Genomic DNA, 20,224 nt, shown 5'->3' on the forward strand with positions numbered 1-20,224 from the left:
ACCTGCACATCTTTGTGACTGTGGGAGGAAACCGAAGAATCCAGGGGAAACCCACGCAGACACAGGGAGAATGTGCACACTCCACACAGACAGTTACTCAAGGCTGGAATTGAACCTGAGTCCCTGGCGCTCTGAGGCAGCAGTGCTAACCACTGAGCCACCGTGCCAGCCATAAAGGATTCATTTCCATGAAAGACTCTCCTTGAACCTCTGCCTTTGTGTGAGGTGTGGTGACCCTCAGATTAAACCATCACCTGTCATCTCCGTCCGTAGTGAGCGACAGCCCGATGTGATTATGGCAACTTTCTGTGATGCTGACCTGTTGCTGGGTGAGCTGCTGTTTAATGTCATTGTTGTCGACAGCAATGTCCTTCTGAGCCTCTAGATGCTGATCCACTTCATCCATCCAACTTTGTAGCATCTTCCTTGACTCACTGAACTGCAAAGACAAGCATCACAGGGTTAAACAGTCCAATTCTCAACAAGAATAGGGGCAGGGTTAACACAGAATCATAGAATTGATATGATGCAGGAGGGGGCCATTTGGTCCATCCAATCTGCACTGCAAACCGCATTAGCCAGTTACAATCTCATCATTGTGAGGCAGGTCGTGCCTCACAAACCTTATTGAATTCTTTGAAAAGGTGACGAAGGAGGTTGATGAGGGGAAAGCGGTAGATGTGGTATATATGGATTTTAGTAAGGCGTTTGATAAGGTTCCCCATGGTAGGCTACTGCAGAAAATACGGAGATATGGCATTGAGGGTGAGTTGGAGGTTTTGGGACCATTGCTGTTTGTCATTTTTATAAATGACCTGGAAGAGGGGTTAGAAGGTTGGGTGAGCAAGTTTGCGGATGATACGAAAGTCGGAGGAGTTGTTGACAGTGAGGAAGGATGTGGTAAAAACAATGACTGCAGATGCTGGAAACCAGATTCTGGATCAGTGGTGCTGGAAGAGCACAGCAATTCAGGCAGCATCCGAGGACAGGCAAAATCGACGTTTCGGGCAAAAGCCCTTGAAGGATGTGGCAGGTTACAGCAGGATATAGAGAAGCTGCAGAGCTGGGCAGAAAGGTGGCAAATGGAATTCAATGTAGCTAAGTGTGAGGTGATTCACTTTGGGAAGAATAACAAAAAGATGGGGTACTGGGCTAATGGTCGGATACTTGGTAGTGTGGATGAGCAGAGGGATCTTGGTGTCCATGTACACAGATCTCTGAAAGTTGCCACCCAGGTAAATAGTGCAGTGAGGAAGGCATATGGCGTACTGGCTTTTATTGGTAGAGGAATTGAGTTCCGGAGTCCTGAGGTCATGATGCAGTTGTATAAGACTCTGGTGCGGCCGCATCTGGAATATTGAGTGCAGTTTTGGTCGCCATACTATAGGAAGGATGTGGAGGCACTGGAACGGGTGCAGAGGAGGTTTACCAGGATGTTGCCTGGTATGGAAGGAAGATCGTATGAGGAAAGACTGAGACACTTGGGGCTGTTTTCATTAGAGAAAAGAAGGTTTAGGGGTGACTTGATTGAGGTGTACAAGATGATTAGGGGGTTAGATAGGGTTGACAGTGTGAACCTTTTCCCGCGTATGGAGTCGGGTATTACAAGGGGGCATAGCTTTAAATTAAGGGGGGGTAGATATAGGACTGAAGTTAGGGGTAGGTTCTTCACTCAGCGAGTCGTAAGTTCATGGAATGCCCTGCCAGTAGCAGTGGTGGACTCTCCCTCTTTATGGGCATTTAAGCGGGCATTGGATAGGTATATGGAGGATAGTGGGTTAGTATAGGTTAGGTGGGCTTGGATCGGCGCAACATCGAGGGCCAAAGGGCCTGTACTGCGCTGTATTGTTCTATGTTCTATGTTCTATCATGTTATCACTGCCATAGTACTTAGTGCAGCTTCCATTCCCACTCAGTCTGGGGTTTGTGAGAAATGATCTGAGTTTCACAGAGGATGAGAGCATTCTCCAGCCTGATGTTAAAGGGAATATGATGATATTTATGAAGTGCACTGTAAGCTCTGTGTCTGGTTTTTTTTTTCCCTGCCTTTAAAAACAGAGCCACAAGGATCAAAAAAATCTGTTGTTAGTCACAGAAATTTACCCAGAGCTGCTGCATCATTTCACAGTGAGGAATTTGCTTCCTCATCTTGTCAACTGTGTGTTTTGAGGTGATGGGATCCTGCAGTGTACAGCCAATCAGGAGCTAGAGAGTTGTTCACAAGTGAGACCTATGGATCCCAGCTAACGGAGCGGGTTGGCCCTAGAAACAAGTTACAGGCTCACTGACACAGAGAGAGAGAGAGAGAGAGAGAGACATACACACACAAACAGGAGGGTATGCTGTTCTCCCCAGCAGAAGCTGCCTCTTCTCTGCAGTAGAAAAAAACTCCAGTCAAATTAACTGGTTACTTTTCCTGCAGCAGTTGCTGTGACTTTTAAATTGATAAACAGATTGGTCAGGTGGACAGATCAGTGACAGATGGAATTTATTCTGTTAAAGGCCAATTTTGAGGGTATTAGGCAAGAACTTTCGAAAGCTGATTGGAGGCTGGAAAATGGGAAGCCTTCAGAAATGAGATAACAAGAATCCAGAGAAAGTATATTCCTGTCAGGGTGAAAGGGAAGGCTGGTAACTATAGGGAATGCTGGATGACTAAAGAAATTGAGGGTTTGGTTAAGAAAAAGAAGGAAGCATATGTCAGGTATAAACAGGATAGATCGAGTGAATCCTTAGAAGAGTATAAAGGCAGTAGGAGTATACTTATGAGGGAAATCAGGAGGGCAAAACGGGGACATGAGATAGCTTTGACAAATAGAATTAAGGAGAATCCAAAGGGTTTTTACAAATACATTAAGGACAAAAGGGTAACTAGGAAGAGAATAGGGCCCCTCAAAGATCAGCAAGGCAGCCTTTGTGTGGAGCCACAGAAAATGGGGGAGATACTAAATGAATATTTTGCATCAGTATTTACTGTGGAAAAGGATATGGAAGATATAGACTGTAGGGAAATAGATGGTGACATCTTGCAAAATGTCCAGATTACAGAGGAGGAAGTGCTGGATGTCTTGAAACGGTTAAAGGTGGATAAATCCCAGGACCTGATCAGGTGCACCCGAGAACTGTGTGGGAAGCCAGAGAAGTGATTGCTGGGCCTTTTGCTGAGATATTTGTATCATCGATAGTCACAGGTGAGGTGCCGGAAGACTGGAGGTTGGCTAACGTGGTGCCACTGTTTAAGAAGGGTGGTAAGGACAATCCAGGGAACTATAGACCGGTGAGCCTGATGTTGGTGGTGGGCAAGTTGTTGGAGGGAATCCTGAGGGACAGGATGTACATGTATTTGGAAAGGCAAGGATTGATTAGGGATAGGAGAAAGTGAGGACGCAGATGCTAGGGATCAGAGCTTAAAAATGTGTTGCTGGAAAAGCGCAGCAGGTCAGGCAGCATCCAAGGAGAAGGAGAATCGACGTTTCGGGCATAAGCCTGAAGAAGGGCTTATGCCTGAAACGTCGATTCTCCTTCTCCTTTGATGCTGCCTGACCTGCTGCGCTTTTCCAGCAACTAATTAGGGATAGTCAACATGGCTTTGTCTGTGGAAAATCATGTTTCACAAACTTGATTGAGTTTTTTGAAGAACTAACAAAGAAGATTGATGAGGGCAGAGCAGTAGATGTGATCTATATGGACCTCAGTAAGGCATTCGACAAGGTTCCCCATGGGACACTGGTTAGCAAGGTTCGATCTCATAGAATACAAGGAGAACTAGCCATTTGGATACAGAACTGGCTCAAAGGTAGAAGACAGAGGGTGGTGGTGGAGAGTTGTTTTTCAGACTGGAGGCCTGTGACCAGTGGAGTGCTACAAGGATCGGTGCTGGGCCCTCTACTTTTTGTCATTTACATAAATGATTTGGATGCGAGCATAAGAGGTACAGTTAGTAAGTTTGCAGATGACACCAAAATTGGAGGTGTAGTGGACAGCGAAGAGGGTTACCTCAGATTACAACAGGATCTGGACCAGATGGGCCAATGGGCTGAGAAGTGGCAGATGGAGTTTAATTCAGATAAATGTGAGGTGCTGCATTTTGGGAAAGCAAATCTTAGCAGGATTTATACACTTAATGGTAAGGTCCTAGGGAGTGTTGCTCAACAAAGAGACCTTGGAGTGCAGGTTCATAGCTCCTTGAAAGTGAAGTCGCAGGTAGATAGGATAGTGAAGAAGGCGTTTGGTATGCTTTCCTTTATTGGTCAGAGTATTGAGTACAGGAGTTGGGAGGTCATGTTGCGGCTGTACAGGACATTGGTTAGGCCACTGTTGGAATATTGCGTGTAATTCTGGTCTCCTTCCTATCGGAAAGATGTTGTGAAACTTGAAAGGGTTCAGAAAAGATTTACAAGGATGTTGCCAGGGTTGGAGGATCTGAGCTACAGGGAGAGGCTGAACAGGCTGGGGCTGTTTTCCCTGGAGCGTCAGAGGCTGAGGGGTGACTTTATAGAGGTTTATAAAATCGTGAGGGGCATGGATAGGATAAATAGACAAAGTATTTTCCCTGGGGTCGGGGAGTCCAGAACTAGAGGGCATAGGTTTAGGGTGAGAAGGGAAAGATATAAAAGAGACCTAAGGGGCAACGTTTTCACACAGAGGGTGGTATGTGTATGGAATGAGCTGCCAGAGGAAGTGGTGGAGGCTGGTACAATTGCAACATTTAAGAGGCATTTGGATGGGTATATGAATAGGAAGGGTTTGGAGGGATATGGGCCGAGTGCTGGCAGGTGGGAACTAGATTGGGTTGGGATGTCTGGTCGGCATGGACAGGTTGGACCGAAGGGTCTGTTTCCGTGCTGTACATCACTATGACTATAAAAGTGAAGTGATGCACTTGGAAGAAGGAACAAGCGAAGGGAGTACTCAGTGAATGGCAGGACACTAGGAAACTCAGAGGGATCATACAGTCAGAATCCTACAGCATGGAGACAGGCCTTTTGGTCCAAATGGATCCATGCCGACCAAAACATCCATCCACGCTAGCCCCATTTCCCTGCACTTGGCCCTGATGAAGGGCTTCTGCCTGATTCTCCTGCTCCTTGGATGCTGCCTGACCGGCTGTGCTTTTCCAGCACCACACACTTCGACTCTGACTCCAGCATCTACAGTCCTCACTTTCTCCATATCCTTGTAAACCTTTCCTATCCATGTCTATGTCCAAATGCCTTTTAAATGTTATTAATGTACCCGCCTCAACCACTTCCTCTGGCACCCTCTGTGTAAAAACAGTTGTCCCTTGGGTTGCCTTTTATTCTTTCCCCTCTCACCTTAAACTGATGCCCTCTAGTCCTCGATTCCCCAACCCTGGGAAAAAGACTGAGTGCATTCACCCTATCCCGGCCTTTCATGATCTTATACATCTCTATAATGTTCCCCCCTCAGTCTCCTACGCTCGAAAGGAAAATGTCCTAGCTTGTCCAACCTCTCCCTAAAACTCAGACCATGGAGTCCAGACAATATCCTTGTAAATTTCTTCTGCGTTCTTTCTAGATTAGTGACGTCCTTCCTACAACAAGGTGACCAAAACTGAACGCAATACTCCAAGCGTGGTCTCACCAACATCCTGGATAACAGCAACATAACTTCCCAACTTCTATACTCAATGACCTGACTGATAAGAGCCAGTCTACCAAAAGCCTTCATCATTGCCCTGTCAACCTGGGACACCACTTTCAGAGAACTGTGAACCTGAACTCCAAGGTCCCTCTGTTCCATGACATTCCTTAAGGCCCTACCATTCACCGTGAAATTCCTACCTTGATTTGACTTTCCAAAATGCAAGACCTCACACTTATCTACATTTGTGGAGAGGTGCGAGGGAGGAACGAAGGACTTCTGGGGAGTTTTTAAGTGGGTGAGATCTAAACCTGAGACCCTACACCATAGGAGAAAGTGAGGACTGCAGATGCTGGATATCAGAGCTGAAAAATGTGTTGCTGGAAAAGCGCAGCAGGTCAGGCAGCATCCAGGGAACAGGAGAATCGACGTTTCGGGCATGAGCCCTTCTTGCTGAAGAACGTCGATTCTCCTGCTCCTTGGATGCTGCCTGACCTGCTGCGCTTTTCCAGCAACACATTTTCAACCCTACACCATAGGGCCTCCCTCCTACCCACCTCCTCTAACCTTACTAAGAGTCTGTAAACTAGGTAAGTTTTCAGGTTTCTCTTTTTTTTTCCTTCTCTTCCTTTGTTTAGTTCTGCGCGGGCTTTCAGAATATCGGGATATGGATGTCAGGGTAGTTGCGTGCTCCTCCTGCAGAATGTGGCAGGTGAGGGACATTTGCGGGAAGTGCGCCCAACTCCAGCTCCTCGAAAACTGAGTTGGGGAACTGGAGCTGGAGCTGGATGAACTATGGATCATCCGGGAGTCTGAGGGGGAAATTGAGAGGATGGACAGGGAAGTGATCACTCCCCAGATACAAGATAAGGACAGCTGGATTACTGTCACGGGGACGAAAGGGAACCGATGGTCAGAGCAGAGATCCCCTGTGGCCGTTCCCCTCAGCAATAAGTATACCGTTTTGGATACTGCTGGTGGAGTCAGCCTGCCAGGGGTAAGCCATGGTTGTCAGGTCTCTGGCACTGAGCCTGGCACTGTGGCTCAGAAGGGAAGGGTGGGAAATAGAAAAGCGCTAGTAATAGGGGACTCAATAGTTAGACGGATTGACAGGAGATTTTGTGGTCAGGAACGGGACTCCCGGAAGGTACGTTGCCTCCCTGGTGCCAGGGTCCGGGATGTCGCCGATCGGGTCTACAAGATTCTAAAGGGGGAGGGGGACCAGCCAGAAATCGTGGTACATATCGGCACCAATGATACAGCCAGGAAAGGGATTGAGGATCTGAAAAGTGACTACAGAGCGTTAGGTTGGAAGCTGAAGAGCAGGACGAGTAGAGTAGTGATCTCAGGATTGCTACCAGTGCCACGAGATAGTGAGATGAGGAACAGTCAGCAAATGTAGCTTAACACGTGGCTGTGAGGCTGGTGCAGGAGGGAGGGCTTCAGATACCTAGACCATTGGGATACCTTCTGGGGAAGGTGGGACCTGTACATGAAGGACGGGTTGCACCTGAACTGGAGGGGCGCAAATGTCCTGGGTGGGAGATTTGCTCGTGCGATTCGGAAGGGTTTAAACTAGTTTGGCAGCGGGGTGGGAATTGGAGCCACATGTCTGAGAGGGGGTCAGTTGCAGACAGGACAGTGGTAGGATGTAGTGAATCTATCGGGAAGGTTTCTCACGCAATGAAACAAAGGGATCGTTAAAGTGTGTCTGCTTTAACTCAAGGAGTATCAGAAGAAAGAATGATAAACTTAGAGCATGGATCAGTACATGGGGCTATGATGTTGGGGGCATAATGGAGACATGGGTTTGGAATTTCAGAAATCGGTTGGCTGACAGAAGGCAGAGAGTGGTTGTAGATGAAAAGTATTCTGCCTGGAGGTCAGTGTTGAATGGGGTCTCGCAGGGTTCTCTGCTCTTTGTAGTTTTTATAAATGACTTGGATGAGGAGATTGAGGGGTGGGTTAGTAATTTTGCAGATGACACAAAGGTTGGAGGTATCATCGATAGTATCGAGGGCTACTGCAGGCTGCAGCGAGACATAGACGGGATGCAGAGCTGGGCTGAGAAATGGCAGATGGAGTTCAACCTGGATAAATGTGAAGTGATGCATTTTGGAAGGTTGAACTCGAATGCTGAATATAGGATTAAAGACAGGATTCTTGGCAGTGTGGAGGAACAGAGGGATCTGGGTGTGCAAGTACATAGATCCCTCAAAGTTGCCACCCAAGTGGATAGGGTTGTTTAGAAAGCATATGGTGTTTTGGCTTTCATTAACAGGGTTTAAGAGCCGTGAGGTTTTGCTACAGCTCTACGAGTCCCTGGTGAGACCACACTTGGAATATTGTGTCCAGTTCTGGTCGCCCTACTATAAGAAAGATACAGGCTTTGGAGAGGGTGGAAAGAAGGTTTAGCAGGATGCTGCCTGGACTGGAGGGCTTGTCTTATGAAGAAAGGTTGACAAAGCTCTGACTTTTCTCTCTGGAGGAAGAGAGCAGACCTGATCGAGGTGTACAAAATAATAAGAGGAATAGATAGAGTCAATAGCCAGAGACTTTCCCCCAGGGCAGGATTGACTGGTGCGAGAAGTCATAGCTTGAAGATATTAGGAGAAAGTTATAGAGGTGATGTCAGAGGTAGGTTCTTTACGCAGAGAGTTGTGAATGCATGGAATGTGTTGCCAGCGGTGGTGGTGGAAGCAGAGTCATTGGGGACATTTAAGCGAGTGCTGGACATGCACATGGATAGCAGTGAGTTGACGGGTGCGTAGGTTAAGTTACTATATTTTACATTAGGATTAATCCTCGGCACAACATCGTGGGCCAAAGGAAATGTTCTGTGCTGTACTTTTCTATGTTCGATGATCCTGAGTGCACCCAGCTCCAGCTCCCCCTCACGGTCTCCCAGGAGCTGCAGCTGGGTGCACTTCCCACACACGTGTAGTCATCAGGGATGATGGAAGTTAACCTGAGCTCCCACATCCTGCAGGAGGAACGTGTGACTGCCCTAAGTGCCATCTTAAAGTCTAAAAAGGAAAGTGAAAGGACTTTCCCTGAGCTTACCTGCACTTATTGCTGATCTGCTGCTGGCTGAACCCTCTCAAGCCAGGGCCTTACTTCTTATTCTACTACCAACAGTTTTGGAATAGCACATCTCTCTACCCCTCTGCTTTTTTTTGGTTCGAGGAGGAGGGAAACACTACAGTGTATTACCTGTTGGGCATGTTTTCTGGCCTCCTGGAGAGACTGCTCTCGTTGGCTGGTACACTGTGTAAGTTTTGCCCATTTCTCCCGTACGGTGCCCATCACGTTCTGAATGAGACAGCGATGCTGCTTGCTGCTGCAATCCCTCAGAGGCTCTGAGCATTGTTCCAGGGTGTTCAGCTGTGCAGAGTGCAAGGCTACATCACTGCTGAACCGCTACAGAGAGAGAGAGAGAGAGATGGCAGCCATTACACACACAACTGCATCGCTACCCAATCCATGTACCCGATTTCTGTACCTAATCCCCACACTCACTATCTAGATTAGATTAGATTCCCTACAGCGTGGAAACAGGCCCTTCAGCCCAACAAGTCCACACCGACCCTCTGAACAGTAACCCACCCAGACCCATTTCCCTCTGGCTAATGCAGCTAACACTGTGGGCAATTTAGCCTGGTCAATTCACCTGGCCTGGGAGAAAATTGGAGCACCCGGAGGAAACCCACACAGACACAGGGAGAACGTGCACACTCCACATAGACAGTCACCTGAGGCTGAAATAGAACCGGGTCCCTGGGGCTGTGAGGCAGCAGTGCTAACCACTGAGCCACAGTGCCACTCCACCTGATCCCTGCACCCGATCCCTGCACTCACTGTACCTGATCACTGCCTCTAAGATAGTGACTGTTCAGGCGCCAGTGTCCTGTTAACCCATGTGGTACAAAGAAAGAGCACACGGTGTTGGGGGATAATATATTAGCATGGAGAGAGGATTGGCTAACTACAAGAAAACGGAGAGTGGGGATAAGATGGAATCTCCAGGATAGCAACCTGTAAATAGTGGAGTCCCACAGGGTCAGTGCTCAGCCAACAATTATTTCTAATCTGTATGAAGACAGAGGTAAATGTGCACTCACAAAGTCTGTGAGTGACACAAGATTAGGTGGGAAGGTAAGCGATGAGGATAACACATGGTTTGTGGACAGATATAGACAGGTTAAACGAATGGGAACCGTGTAGCAGATGGGGCATAATGTGGTGAAATGTGAGCTTATGCACTTTGGCAGGAAGAATAGAGGAGTTGAATATTATTTAAAGACTGGAGGAAGTTGCTTCATCAAGGGAGTTGAGAGTCCTTGTGCATATATTACACAAAGCCAGCATTCTAGTTCAGTGGCTAATAGAGAAAGTGAATGGAGTGTTGTCCTTTAATACTGAACCCACCCCAGGGTGATTCTGTGCCATCAAATAACACTTGGCCACAGTGTGATGGGGAGGTGGAATGGACTGTGTTTCTCCCAGGACAGGTCACCTGGTGATCCTGGATCTGTATTGTGATGGACTCCTGGATCAGACTCGGAGCTGGAGCCTTATTCAACACGTTCATGGCATCTTCTATCCAGCCAATCAGCTCCTGGGCGTTGCTATGGAATTGAGTCTCCAAGGTTACTCGTTCAGATAGTCTCACCTGGCAATTTAAACCAATCAAAACACAGTTTATATATGATCAATTCTTTCATGGTCAACCTAACAGAAAGGGTAATCAGGGAGAGACAGGAATAGGAAGACAGGGTGGGGGTTGTGGAGGATTGGCAGAGTTATACAGTATAGAAACAAGCCCTTCAGCCCACTGTGCCATGTTAACCAACCAACACTAATCCCATTACCTGCACTTGGTCCAGAGCCCACTACACCCTGGCATGTTAAACTCTCATCCAGATAGTTCTTCAATGTTGTGAGAGTACCTGCCTCCACCGCCCTCTCAGTCAGCACGGTTCATATATCCACCACCCTCTCAGTCAGCATGGTCCATATATCCACCACCCTCTCAGTCAGCACGGTCCATATATCCACCACCCTCTCAGTCAGCACGGTTCATATACCCACCGCCCTCTCAGTCAGCACGGTCCATATATCCACCACCCTCTCAGTCAGCATGGTCCATATATCCACCACCCTCTCAGTCAGCACGGTTCATATACCCACCACCCTCTCAGTCAGCACGGTCCATATATCCACCACCCTCTCAGTCAGCATGGTCCATATATCCACCACCCTCTCAGTCAGCACGGTTCATATACCCACCGCCCTCTCAGTCAGCATGGTCCATATATCTACCACCCTCTCAGTCAGCACGGTCCATATATCCACCACCCTCTCAGTCAGCACGGACCATATATCCACCACCCTCTCAGTCAGCACGGACCATATATCCACCACCCTCTCAGTCAGCACGGTCCATATATCCACCACCCTCTCAGTCAGCACGGTCCATATATCCACCACCCTCTCAGTCAGCACGGACCATATATCCACCACCCTCTCAGTCAGCACGGTCCATATATCCACCACCCTCTCAGTCAGCACGGACCATATATCCACCACCCTCTCAGTCAGCACGGTCCATATATCCACCACCCTCTCAGTCAGCACGGACCATATATCCACCGCCCTCTCAGACAGCACGGACCATATATCCACCGCCCTCTCAGTCAGCACGGTCCATATATCCACCGCCCTCTCAGTCAGCACGGTTCATATATCCACCACCCTCTCAGTCAGCATGGTCCATATATCCACCACCCTCTCAGACAGCATGGTCCATATATCCACCACCCTCTCAGTCAGCACGGTCCATATATCCACTACCCTCTCAGTCAGCATGGTCCATATATCCACCACTGTCTCAGTCAGCACGGACCATATATCCACCACCCTCTCAGTCAGTACGGTCCATATATCCACCACCCTCTCAGTCAGCACGGTCCATATATCCACCACCCTCTCAGTCAGCACGGACCATATATCCACCACCCTCTCAGTCAGCATGGTCCATATATCCACCATCCTCTCAGTCAGCACAGTTCATATATCCACCACCCTCTCAGTCAGCATGGTCCATATACCCACCACCCTCTCAGTCAGCACGGACCATATATCCACCACTCTTTCAGTCAGCACGGTCCATATATCCACCACCCTCTCAGTCAGCACGGTCCATATATCCACCGCCCTCTCAGTCAGCATGGTCCATATATCCACCACCCTCTCAGACAGCACGGTCCATATATCCACCACCCTTTCAGTCAGCACGGACCATATATCCACCACCCTTTCAGTCAGCACGGACCATATATCCACCACCCTCTCAGTCAGCACGGTCCATATATCCACCACCCTCTCAGTCAGCATGGTCCATATATCCACCACCCTCTCAGACAGCACGGTCCATAAATCCACCACCCTCTCAGTCAGCATGGTCCATATATCCACCACCCTCTCAGTCAGCATGGTCCATATAGCCACCACCCTCTCAGTCAGCACGGTCCATATATCCACTACCCTCTCAGTCAGCACGGTCCATATATCCACCACCCTCTCAGTCAGCACGGTCCATATATCCACCACCCTCTCAGTCAGCACGGTTCATATATCCACCACCCTCTCAGTCAGCACAGACCATATATCCACTACCCTCTCAGTCAGCACGGTCCATATATCCACCACCCTCTCAGTCAGCACGGTCCATATATCCACCGCCCTCTCAGTCAGCATGGTCCATATATCCACCACCCTCTCAGACAGCACGGTCCATATATCCACCACCCTTTCAGTCAGCACGGACCATATATCCACCACCCTTTCAGTCAGCACGGACCATATATCCACCACCCTCTCAGTCAGCACGGTCCATATATCCACCACCCTCTCAGTCAGCATGGTCCATATATCCACCACCCTCTCAGACAGCACGGTCCATAAATCCACCACCCTCTCAGTCAGCATGGTCCATATATCCACCACCCTCTCAGTCAGCATGGTCCATATAGCCACCACCCTCTCAGTCAGCACGGTCCATATATCCACTACCCTCTCAGTCAGCACGGTCCATATATCCACCACCCTCTCAGTCAGCACGGTCCATATATCCACCACCCTCTCAGTCAGCACGGTTCATATATCCACCACCCTCTCAGTCAGCACAGACCATATATCCACTACCCTCTCAGTCAGCACGGTCCATATATCCACCACCCTCTCAGTCAGCACGGTTCATATATCCACCACCCTCTCAGACAGCACGGACCATATATCCACCACCCTCTCAGTCAGCACGGTCCATATATCCACCGCCCTCTCAGTCAGCACGGTCCATATATCCACCACCCTCTCAGTCAGCACGGTCCATATATCCACCGCCCTCTCAGTCAGCACGGACCATATACCCACCACCCTCTCAGTCAGCACGGACCATATATCCACCACCCTCTCAGTCAGCACGGTCCATATATCCACTACCCTCTCAGTCAGCACGGTCCATATATCCACCACCCTCTCAGTCAGCACGGTCCATATATCCACCACCCTCTCAGTCAGCACGGTTCATATATCCACCACCCTCTCAGTCAGCACGGACCATATATCCACTACCCTCTCAGTCAGCACGGTCCATATATCCACCACCCTCTCAGTCAGCACGGTCCATATATCCACCACCCTCTCAGTCAGCACGGTTCATATATCCACCACCCTCTCAGTCAGCACGGTCCATATATCCACCACCCTCTCAGTCAGCACGGACCATATATCCACCACCCTCTCAGTCAGCATGGACCATATATCCACCACCCTCTCAGTCAGCACGGTCCATATATCCACCACCCTCTCAGTCAGCACGGACAATATATCCACCACCCTCTCAGTCAGCACGGACCATATATCCACCACCCTCTCAGTCAGCACGGTCCATATATCCACCACCCTCTCAGTCAGCACAGTCCATATATCCACCACCCTCTCAGTCAGCACGGTCCATATATCCACCACCCTCTCAGTCAGCACGGTCCATATATCCACCACCCTCTCAGTCAGCACGGTCCATATATCCACCACCCTCTCAGTCTGCACGGTCCATATCTCCACTACCCTCTCAGTCAGCACGATCCATATATCCACCACCCTCTCAGTCAGCACGGTCCATATATCCACCACCCTCTCAGTCAGCACGGTCCATATATCCACCACCCTCTCAGTCAGCACGGACCATATATCCACCACCCTCTCAGTCAGCACGGTCCATATATCCACCACCCTCTCAGTCAGCACGGACCATATATCCACCGCCCTCTCAGTCAGCACGGACCATATATCCACCACCCTCTCAGTCAGCACGGACCATATATCCACCACCCTCTCAGTCAGCACGGTCCATATATCCACCACCCTCTCAGTCAGCACGGTCCATATATCCACCACCCTCTCAGTCAGCACGGTCCATATATCCACCACCCTCTCAGTCAGCACGGTCCATATATCCACCACCCTCTCAGTCAGCACGGACCATATATCCACCACCCTCTCAGTCAGCACGGTCCATATATCCACCACCCTCTCAGTCAGCACGGACCATATATCCACCACCCTCTCAGTCAGCACGGTCCATATATCCACCGCCCTCTCAGTCAGCACGGTCCATATATCCACCGCCCTCTCAGTCAGCACGGTCCATATATCCACTACCCTCTCAGTCAGCACGGACCATATATCCACCACCCTCTCAGTCAGCACGGTCCATATATCCACCACCCTCTCAGTCAGCACGGTCCATATATCCACTACCCTCTCAGTCAGCACGGACCATATATCCACTACCCTCTCAGTCAGCACGGTCCATATATCCACCACCCTCTCAGTCAGCACGGTCCATATATCCACCACCCTCTCAGTCAGCACGGACCATATATCCACCACCCTCTCAGTCAGCACGGTCCATATATCCACCACCCTCTCAGTCAGTACGGTCCATATATCCACTACCCTCTCAGTCAGCACGGTCCATATATCCACTACCCTCTCAGTCAGCACGGTCCATATATCCACCACCCTCTGGGTGAGAACATTCTTTTTCAGATCTCCTCATAACCACTTCCTCCTCACCTTAAACTGTTGCCCTCTGCTCTTTGACACATCTGCAATGGGGAAAAGGTTTTCACAATTATAATGCCTCAATGCTGCCCCTCAGCCTCCTCTGCTCCAAGGAGAACAGTCCCAGTCTATCCAGTCTCCCCTCATAACTGAGGCTTTCCATCCCAGGCAACATGCTGATGAAAATTCTACACCCTCTCCAGTCCTTCTGATATGTGGCCATCAGAAGGAGTTTTTGATCTGTGCCCTAAGCAAATGCGTTTTAAAATTGTAAGCAGACTTCCCTGCTCCAACACTCTACACCCCAGTTAATGAAAGCAAGCAACCCACATGCCTTCGCCATACTGTCCCCCTGTGCTGACACTTTCAGAAAAATCAAAAATACAGACTTGTAACCAAAGTCCCTTTGTTCCTCAGTGCTCCCCAGGGAGCTACTATTCATCCTTCCCTTATTATATCTTCCAAAATTTGTTGCCTCACACTTCTCAGGATAAAATTCCATCTGCCAATGCTCTGCCCAATTTACCAGCTGATTAATATCAGACTGTTGCCTGAGACCTAGGAGAAAGTGAGGGGTGCAGATGCTGGAGATCAGAGTCGAGAGTGTGGCGCTGGAAAAGCACGGCAGGTCGGACAGCATCCGAAATGGCATTCTGCTGAAGGGCGGCACTGTGGCTCAGTGGTTAGCACTGCTGCCTCACAGTGCCAGGGACACAGGTTCGATTCCAGCCTCAGGTGACTGACTGTGTGGAGTTTGCACATTCTCCCCGTGTCTGCGTGGGTTTCCTCCGGGTGCTCTGGTTTCCTCCCACAATCCAAAGACATGTAGGTTGGATCAATTGACCATGATAAATTGCCCATAGTGTCAGGGGCAAATAGGGGAATGGGTTTGGGTGGGTTACTCTTTGGACGGTCAGTGTGGACTTGTTGGACTGAAGGGCCTGTTTCCACACTAGGGATTTTAATTCACACTCTTCAACTGTAGCCTGAGACCATCCTCCTCACTATCAACGACACCCATCAATTTTCCAGTCATCTGCATACTTACTAATTATACCATCTACATTTACATCCAAGTGGTTAATGTACATAGCAAAGAGCAAGAGTCCCAGCACTGATCCCTGTTGTAGACCACTGGTCACAGGCTTCCAATTAAAATCAGCCCTCCGCCATCACCCTTTGCCTCCTGTTTGTAAATCAGTTTTGGATCCAGTTTGCCAGTTGGAATTGAATTTACACCCTAGAATGTGGTGCTTGCTGGAACATTGAGTAAGTCCAGAAGAACGAGGAGCAGAAGTAGGCCATCTGACCCTTTGAGCCTGCTCCACCATTCAATAAGATCATGGGTGATGTTTTGATAGCCTCAGCTCCACTTACCCACCCACTCACCAGAACCCTTGATTCCTTTACTGTTCAAAAATCTATCCAGCTAGGGAACTCCACAGCTTCACAACCCTCTGGGTGAAGAAATCTGCTCCCTCTAATCTTGAGGCTGTGCCCTCTTGTCCTAGTTTCACCTGCCAGTGGAAACATCTTCTCTACTTCCATCTTATCGATTCCCTTCATTATTTTATGTTTCTATCAGATTCCCCCTCATTCTCCTGAATTCCAATGAATATAATCCCAGTCTACTCAGTCTCTCCTCATAAACCAACCCCCTCAACTCCAGAATAAACCTAGTGAACCTCCTCTGCAGCCCTTTGAGTGCCAGGAGGAGATAGACAGATAGATTTTTAATGAGTAAAGGTTGAAAGGTTAAGGAGAGTGGGCAGGAAGGTGTGGTTGGGATTGAGATGAGACCAGCCATGATCATATTAAATCATGGAGCAGGCTCGAGGGGCTGAATGGCCTCCTGCTCCAATGTTCATTGAAACATAGAAAATAGAAGAAGGACGAGGCCATTTGACCCCTCAAGCCGACTCTGCCATTCAATATGATCATAGCTGATTATCAAATACAGCTATGTCCCTGACCCTGATTCCTCCCATACCCTTTGATCACTTTAGTACCATGAACTATATCTAACTGCTTCATGAAAATATTCAATCTGTTATGGATTAGGCCAGACCACTCAAAACATTCTTAAGCAGGCAACCCAGACCATTACTTTGTAATTTGTTTAGGTCCTGGAGTAAGTTAGCTAGGTTGACTACTAGGCTTTAAAGCAGACAAAAGTTTATTCACAAAATTACACAATGCAACACAAAGAACAGAATAAAGAACCCCTACAGAACTCAGTCTATCCAAACTAGACTTAATTATGCTGTTCCGAATATACACAACAGTCCCAATAAGCAAACTCCCTTTAAAACCCAGTATAAATGGAACACATGCTTACAGGTTGAAGTTAGAAGGGTAGAAGGAGAGAGAGGTTTTGCAGCCTGTTCATACAGTCCACAGCTAAAGTTCAAACTAACTCTGGACTGAACTGCTCAGCTACAGAGCTGACCACTCCCCTTTCATTATACAGGTCACTGCTAAAACATGACCACTTTGGCCTGACGTCTCATCTGTTTACATAGAAACAAAAGGGCTCTCAACATCCTTTTCATCTCTGTACCAAGCTAGTCACCTTGGAACTGGGGGAGTTTTCTGACCCTTCTGAAAGAATCCAAGGACACAGTATCCTTGAGAAAAGGACCAGCTTTGTGACAAGTATTTTAAATTCAATCACTTTCTGTGGCAGAGACTTCCACAGGCTTCCCACTCTCTGGGTGAAGAAAGTGGGAGATGGGGTGTAATGAGAGAGATAGAGGAGGGAGGTGTGGGGTGGAGATAAAAGGGGAGGGGAAGAATGAGAGAGAGGGAAAGGGCAAGGGTGGAGAGAGCAGGAAAAAGGGAGACGGTGCGGGGGGAGGGGGGGAAGGGGGGGGGAGGGGGGGACCTATTTGAGAGCAGAGGGATACAGATGCTTAGGAATTGGGCGACAGGTTTAGACAATACATTTGGATCGGCTCAGGCTTGGAGGGCCGAAGGGCCTGTTCCTGGGCTGCACATTTTCTTTGTTCAGATGATGGTGCTGTCTCATTAGAGCAAGACAACTGGCATAGCTTATCCTGAGGGTCACCGTGTTTTAGGCTGGGGGAGAGATTGAGAAGGAGTCCTTCATGGTACCCTCAGCCAGTGCAGGAATTGAACCCATGCTGTTGGCGTTATTCTGCATTGCAAGCCATTCAGCCAATCAACTGAACTAACCAACTCCATATTACTGTTAACCAACTGAGCTAACCAACCCCATATTGCTGTTAACCAACTGAGCTAACCAACTCCATATTGCTGTTAACCAACTGAGCTAACCAACCCCATATTGCTGTTAACCAACTGAGCTAACCAACTCCATATTGCTGTTAACCAACTGAGCTAACCAACCCCATATTACTGTTAACCAACTGAGCTAACCAACTCCATATTACTGTTAACCAACTGAGCTAACCAACCCCATATTGCTGTTAACCAACTGAGCTAACCAACTCCATATTGCTGTTAACCAACTGAGCTAACCAACCCCATATTGCTGTTAACCAACTGAACTAACCAACTCCATATTACTGTTAACCAACTGAGCTAACCAACTCCATATTACTGTTAACCAACTGAGCTAACCAACTCCATATTGCTGTTAACCAGTGACTGAATAGCTAATATATCAATTGTCCAGTGCCTTCAGTAAAGAGTTCAACTAATCTGGAACCAAGGAGATCAGAGAATGTGGAAGAAACCCATCACTCAGGGCCTGTGGAGTGGTCCCATGGGCCTGTGTTTGCCCAGTATTCTCCACACTTTAGATTAGATTATTTACAGTGTGGAAACAGGCCCTTCGGCCCAACAAGTCCACACCGACCTGCCGAAGTGTAACCCACCCAGACCCATTCCCCTACATTTACCCCTTCACCTAACACTAGGGGCAATTTAGTCTCGTCAATTCACTTAACCTGCGCATTTTTGGACTGTGGGAGGAAACCCACCCAGACACGGGGAGAATGTGCAAACTCCACACGGACAGTTGCCTGAGGCGGGAATTGAACCCGGGTCTCTGGTGCTGTGAGGCAGCAGTGCTAACCACGGTGCCACGGTTCCACTCCACTTGTATGTGTCTCTGTGAATGTGTATGCTGGGATTTGGTGAAGGGGCTTGGAGTTTCACCTGTTTCTCTTAGCCAGTTTCCCACCTCTGCTCTGAACCATCTGTATTCCTCTTGGTCAGCAATTTTGTATTCTATCTGACACCTGCCATAATCCCAGTATTTTTTTCTTTATCTGAATTTCCATCTCCTTTGTCATCCCAGGATCTGTGGAGTTGTTGGTCCTATCTTTCCCATGTAACTGTACACAGCATCTGTTGTTTGAAATTTCTTTACTGTACATGGTTTTCCCATGTTACACTCCAACTGCCAGATTCTTGCCCACTTACTTAACCTCTCTATATCTGTCTGAAACCTCCTGACATCTTTTTCACAAAATGCCTTCCATGAGGTTCCAGCACAGACCCACAGATTCCACTCACCAACCCTGCCCATCAAATAAAGAGCCATTTATATATACTCTCTGTTTTCTGCAGCAGCCAATCTGCAATCTCTGCCCAATGTTACCCCTTCACCATGTGTTTCTATTCTGCATATTCTCCTCATCTCTCTCTCTCTGATTATCATGACATACACATTCTCTCGATCTCACTCAGAAAGCAATATCCTCTTACTTTCCTTTCCTGCATTTTCAGATGAACTGCGTTCCACTTGTGCTGTAGTGTGTGGAGCCTGTGCTCTGTCTTTGATCCCTTTGAACCTCTGCAGTCATTGAGGAATTGTTCCATCATTGTGTAAACACTGTCATATGCGCACTGTTTGGATTCTACCTCTTTGTACAGTTCCTGTGAAGAACAAGTCACTGAGAGTGAACAGCACATTTTGGTAAACAGTGTACACCACTGGGAAATAAAATGCTGTGTCAGTAAAAGAGACATAAACCTTGAATTGCCACAATCAGTTCACCCGACTTAACCTAGGAAAGGAAAGCTGGTATTTCTGCATAGTTTAGATTAGATTCTCTACAATGTGGAAACAGGCCCTTCAGCCCAAACAGTCCACTCTGACCCTCCAAAGAGTAACCCACCCAGACCCATTTCCCTTTGACTAATGCACCTAACACTATTGGCCAATTCACCCTGACCGGCACAACTTTGGACTGTGGGAGGAAACCGGAGCACCCAGAGGAATCCCACGCAGACACGGGGAGAATGTGCAAACTCCACACAGACAGTCACCCTAGACTGGAATCGAACCTGGGACCCTGGTGCTGTGAGTTAGTACAGTTAGTGGGTGATTCTGATCCCAGAATAGAATTGTTGAATTTTCTGTCCCATCAAATGTAACCAGTGTGACACTCTGTCCCAACCAGTTTTAGAATCTTCATCCCAAAACTCTTGGGGCAAGAAACTCCTCAACAGAATCATTTATTATTTAATGTGGGTTGTTTTCAATACATCACTATTTATT

The 20,224-nt window shown here is 48.2% G+C and overlaps 1 protein-coding gene across 1 annotated transcript in view; it reads right to left on the reverse strand.

Annotated features, from left to right (window-relative positions):
- LOC148148474 (microtubule-actin cross-linking factor 1, isoforms 6/7-like) overlaps positions 1–20,224 on the reverse strand; it is a 214,622-nt gene that overhangs the window by 165,996 nt on the left and 28,402 nt on the right. The window contains exons 4-7 of the mRNA XM_087993185.1: positions 19,429–19,599; positions 10,121–10,276; positions 8,818–9,024; positions 320–439 (exon numbers count right to left, since the gene is read on the reverse strand). Coding sequence (XP_087849311.1) covers positions 320–439; positions 8,818–9,024; positions 10,121–10,276; positions 19,429–19,545 — 600 coding nt within the window. The 5' untranslated portion in view covers positions 19,546–19,599. The remainder of the gene's footprint in view (positions 1–319; positions 440–8,817; positions 9,025–10,120; positions 10,277–19,428; positions 19,600–20,224) is intronic.

The sequence above is a fragment of the Chiloscyllium plagiosum genome, unplaced genomic scaffold (genome assembly GCF_037043375.1).
Source record: "Chiloscyllium plagiosum isolate Xiang-an unplaced genomic scaffold, Cpla_swu_hap1 HiC_scaffold_12, whole genome shotgun sequence".
Lineage (NCBI taxonomy): Eukaryota > Metazoa > Chordata > Chondrichthyes > Orectolobiformes > Hemiscylliidae > Chiloscyllium > Chiloscyllium plagiosum.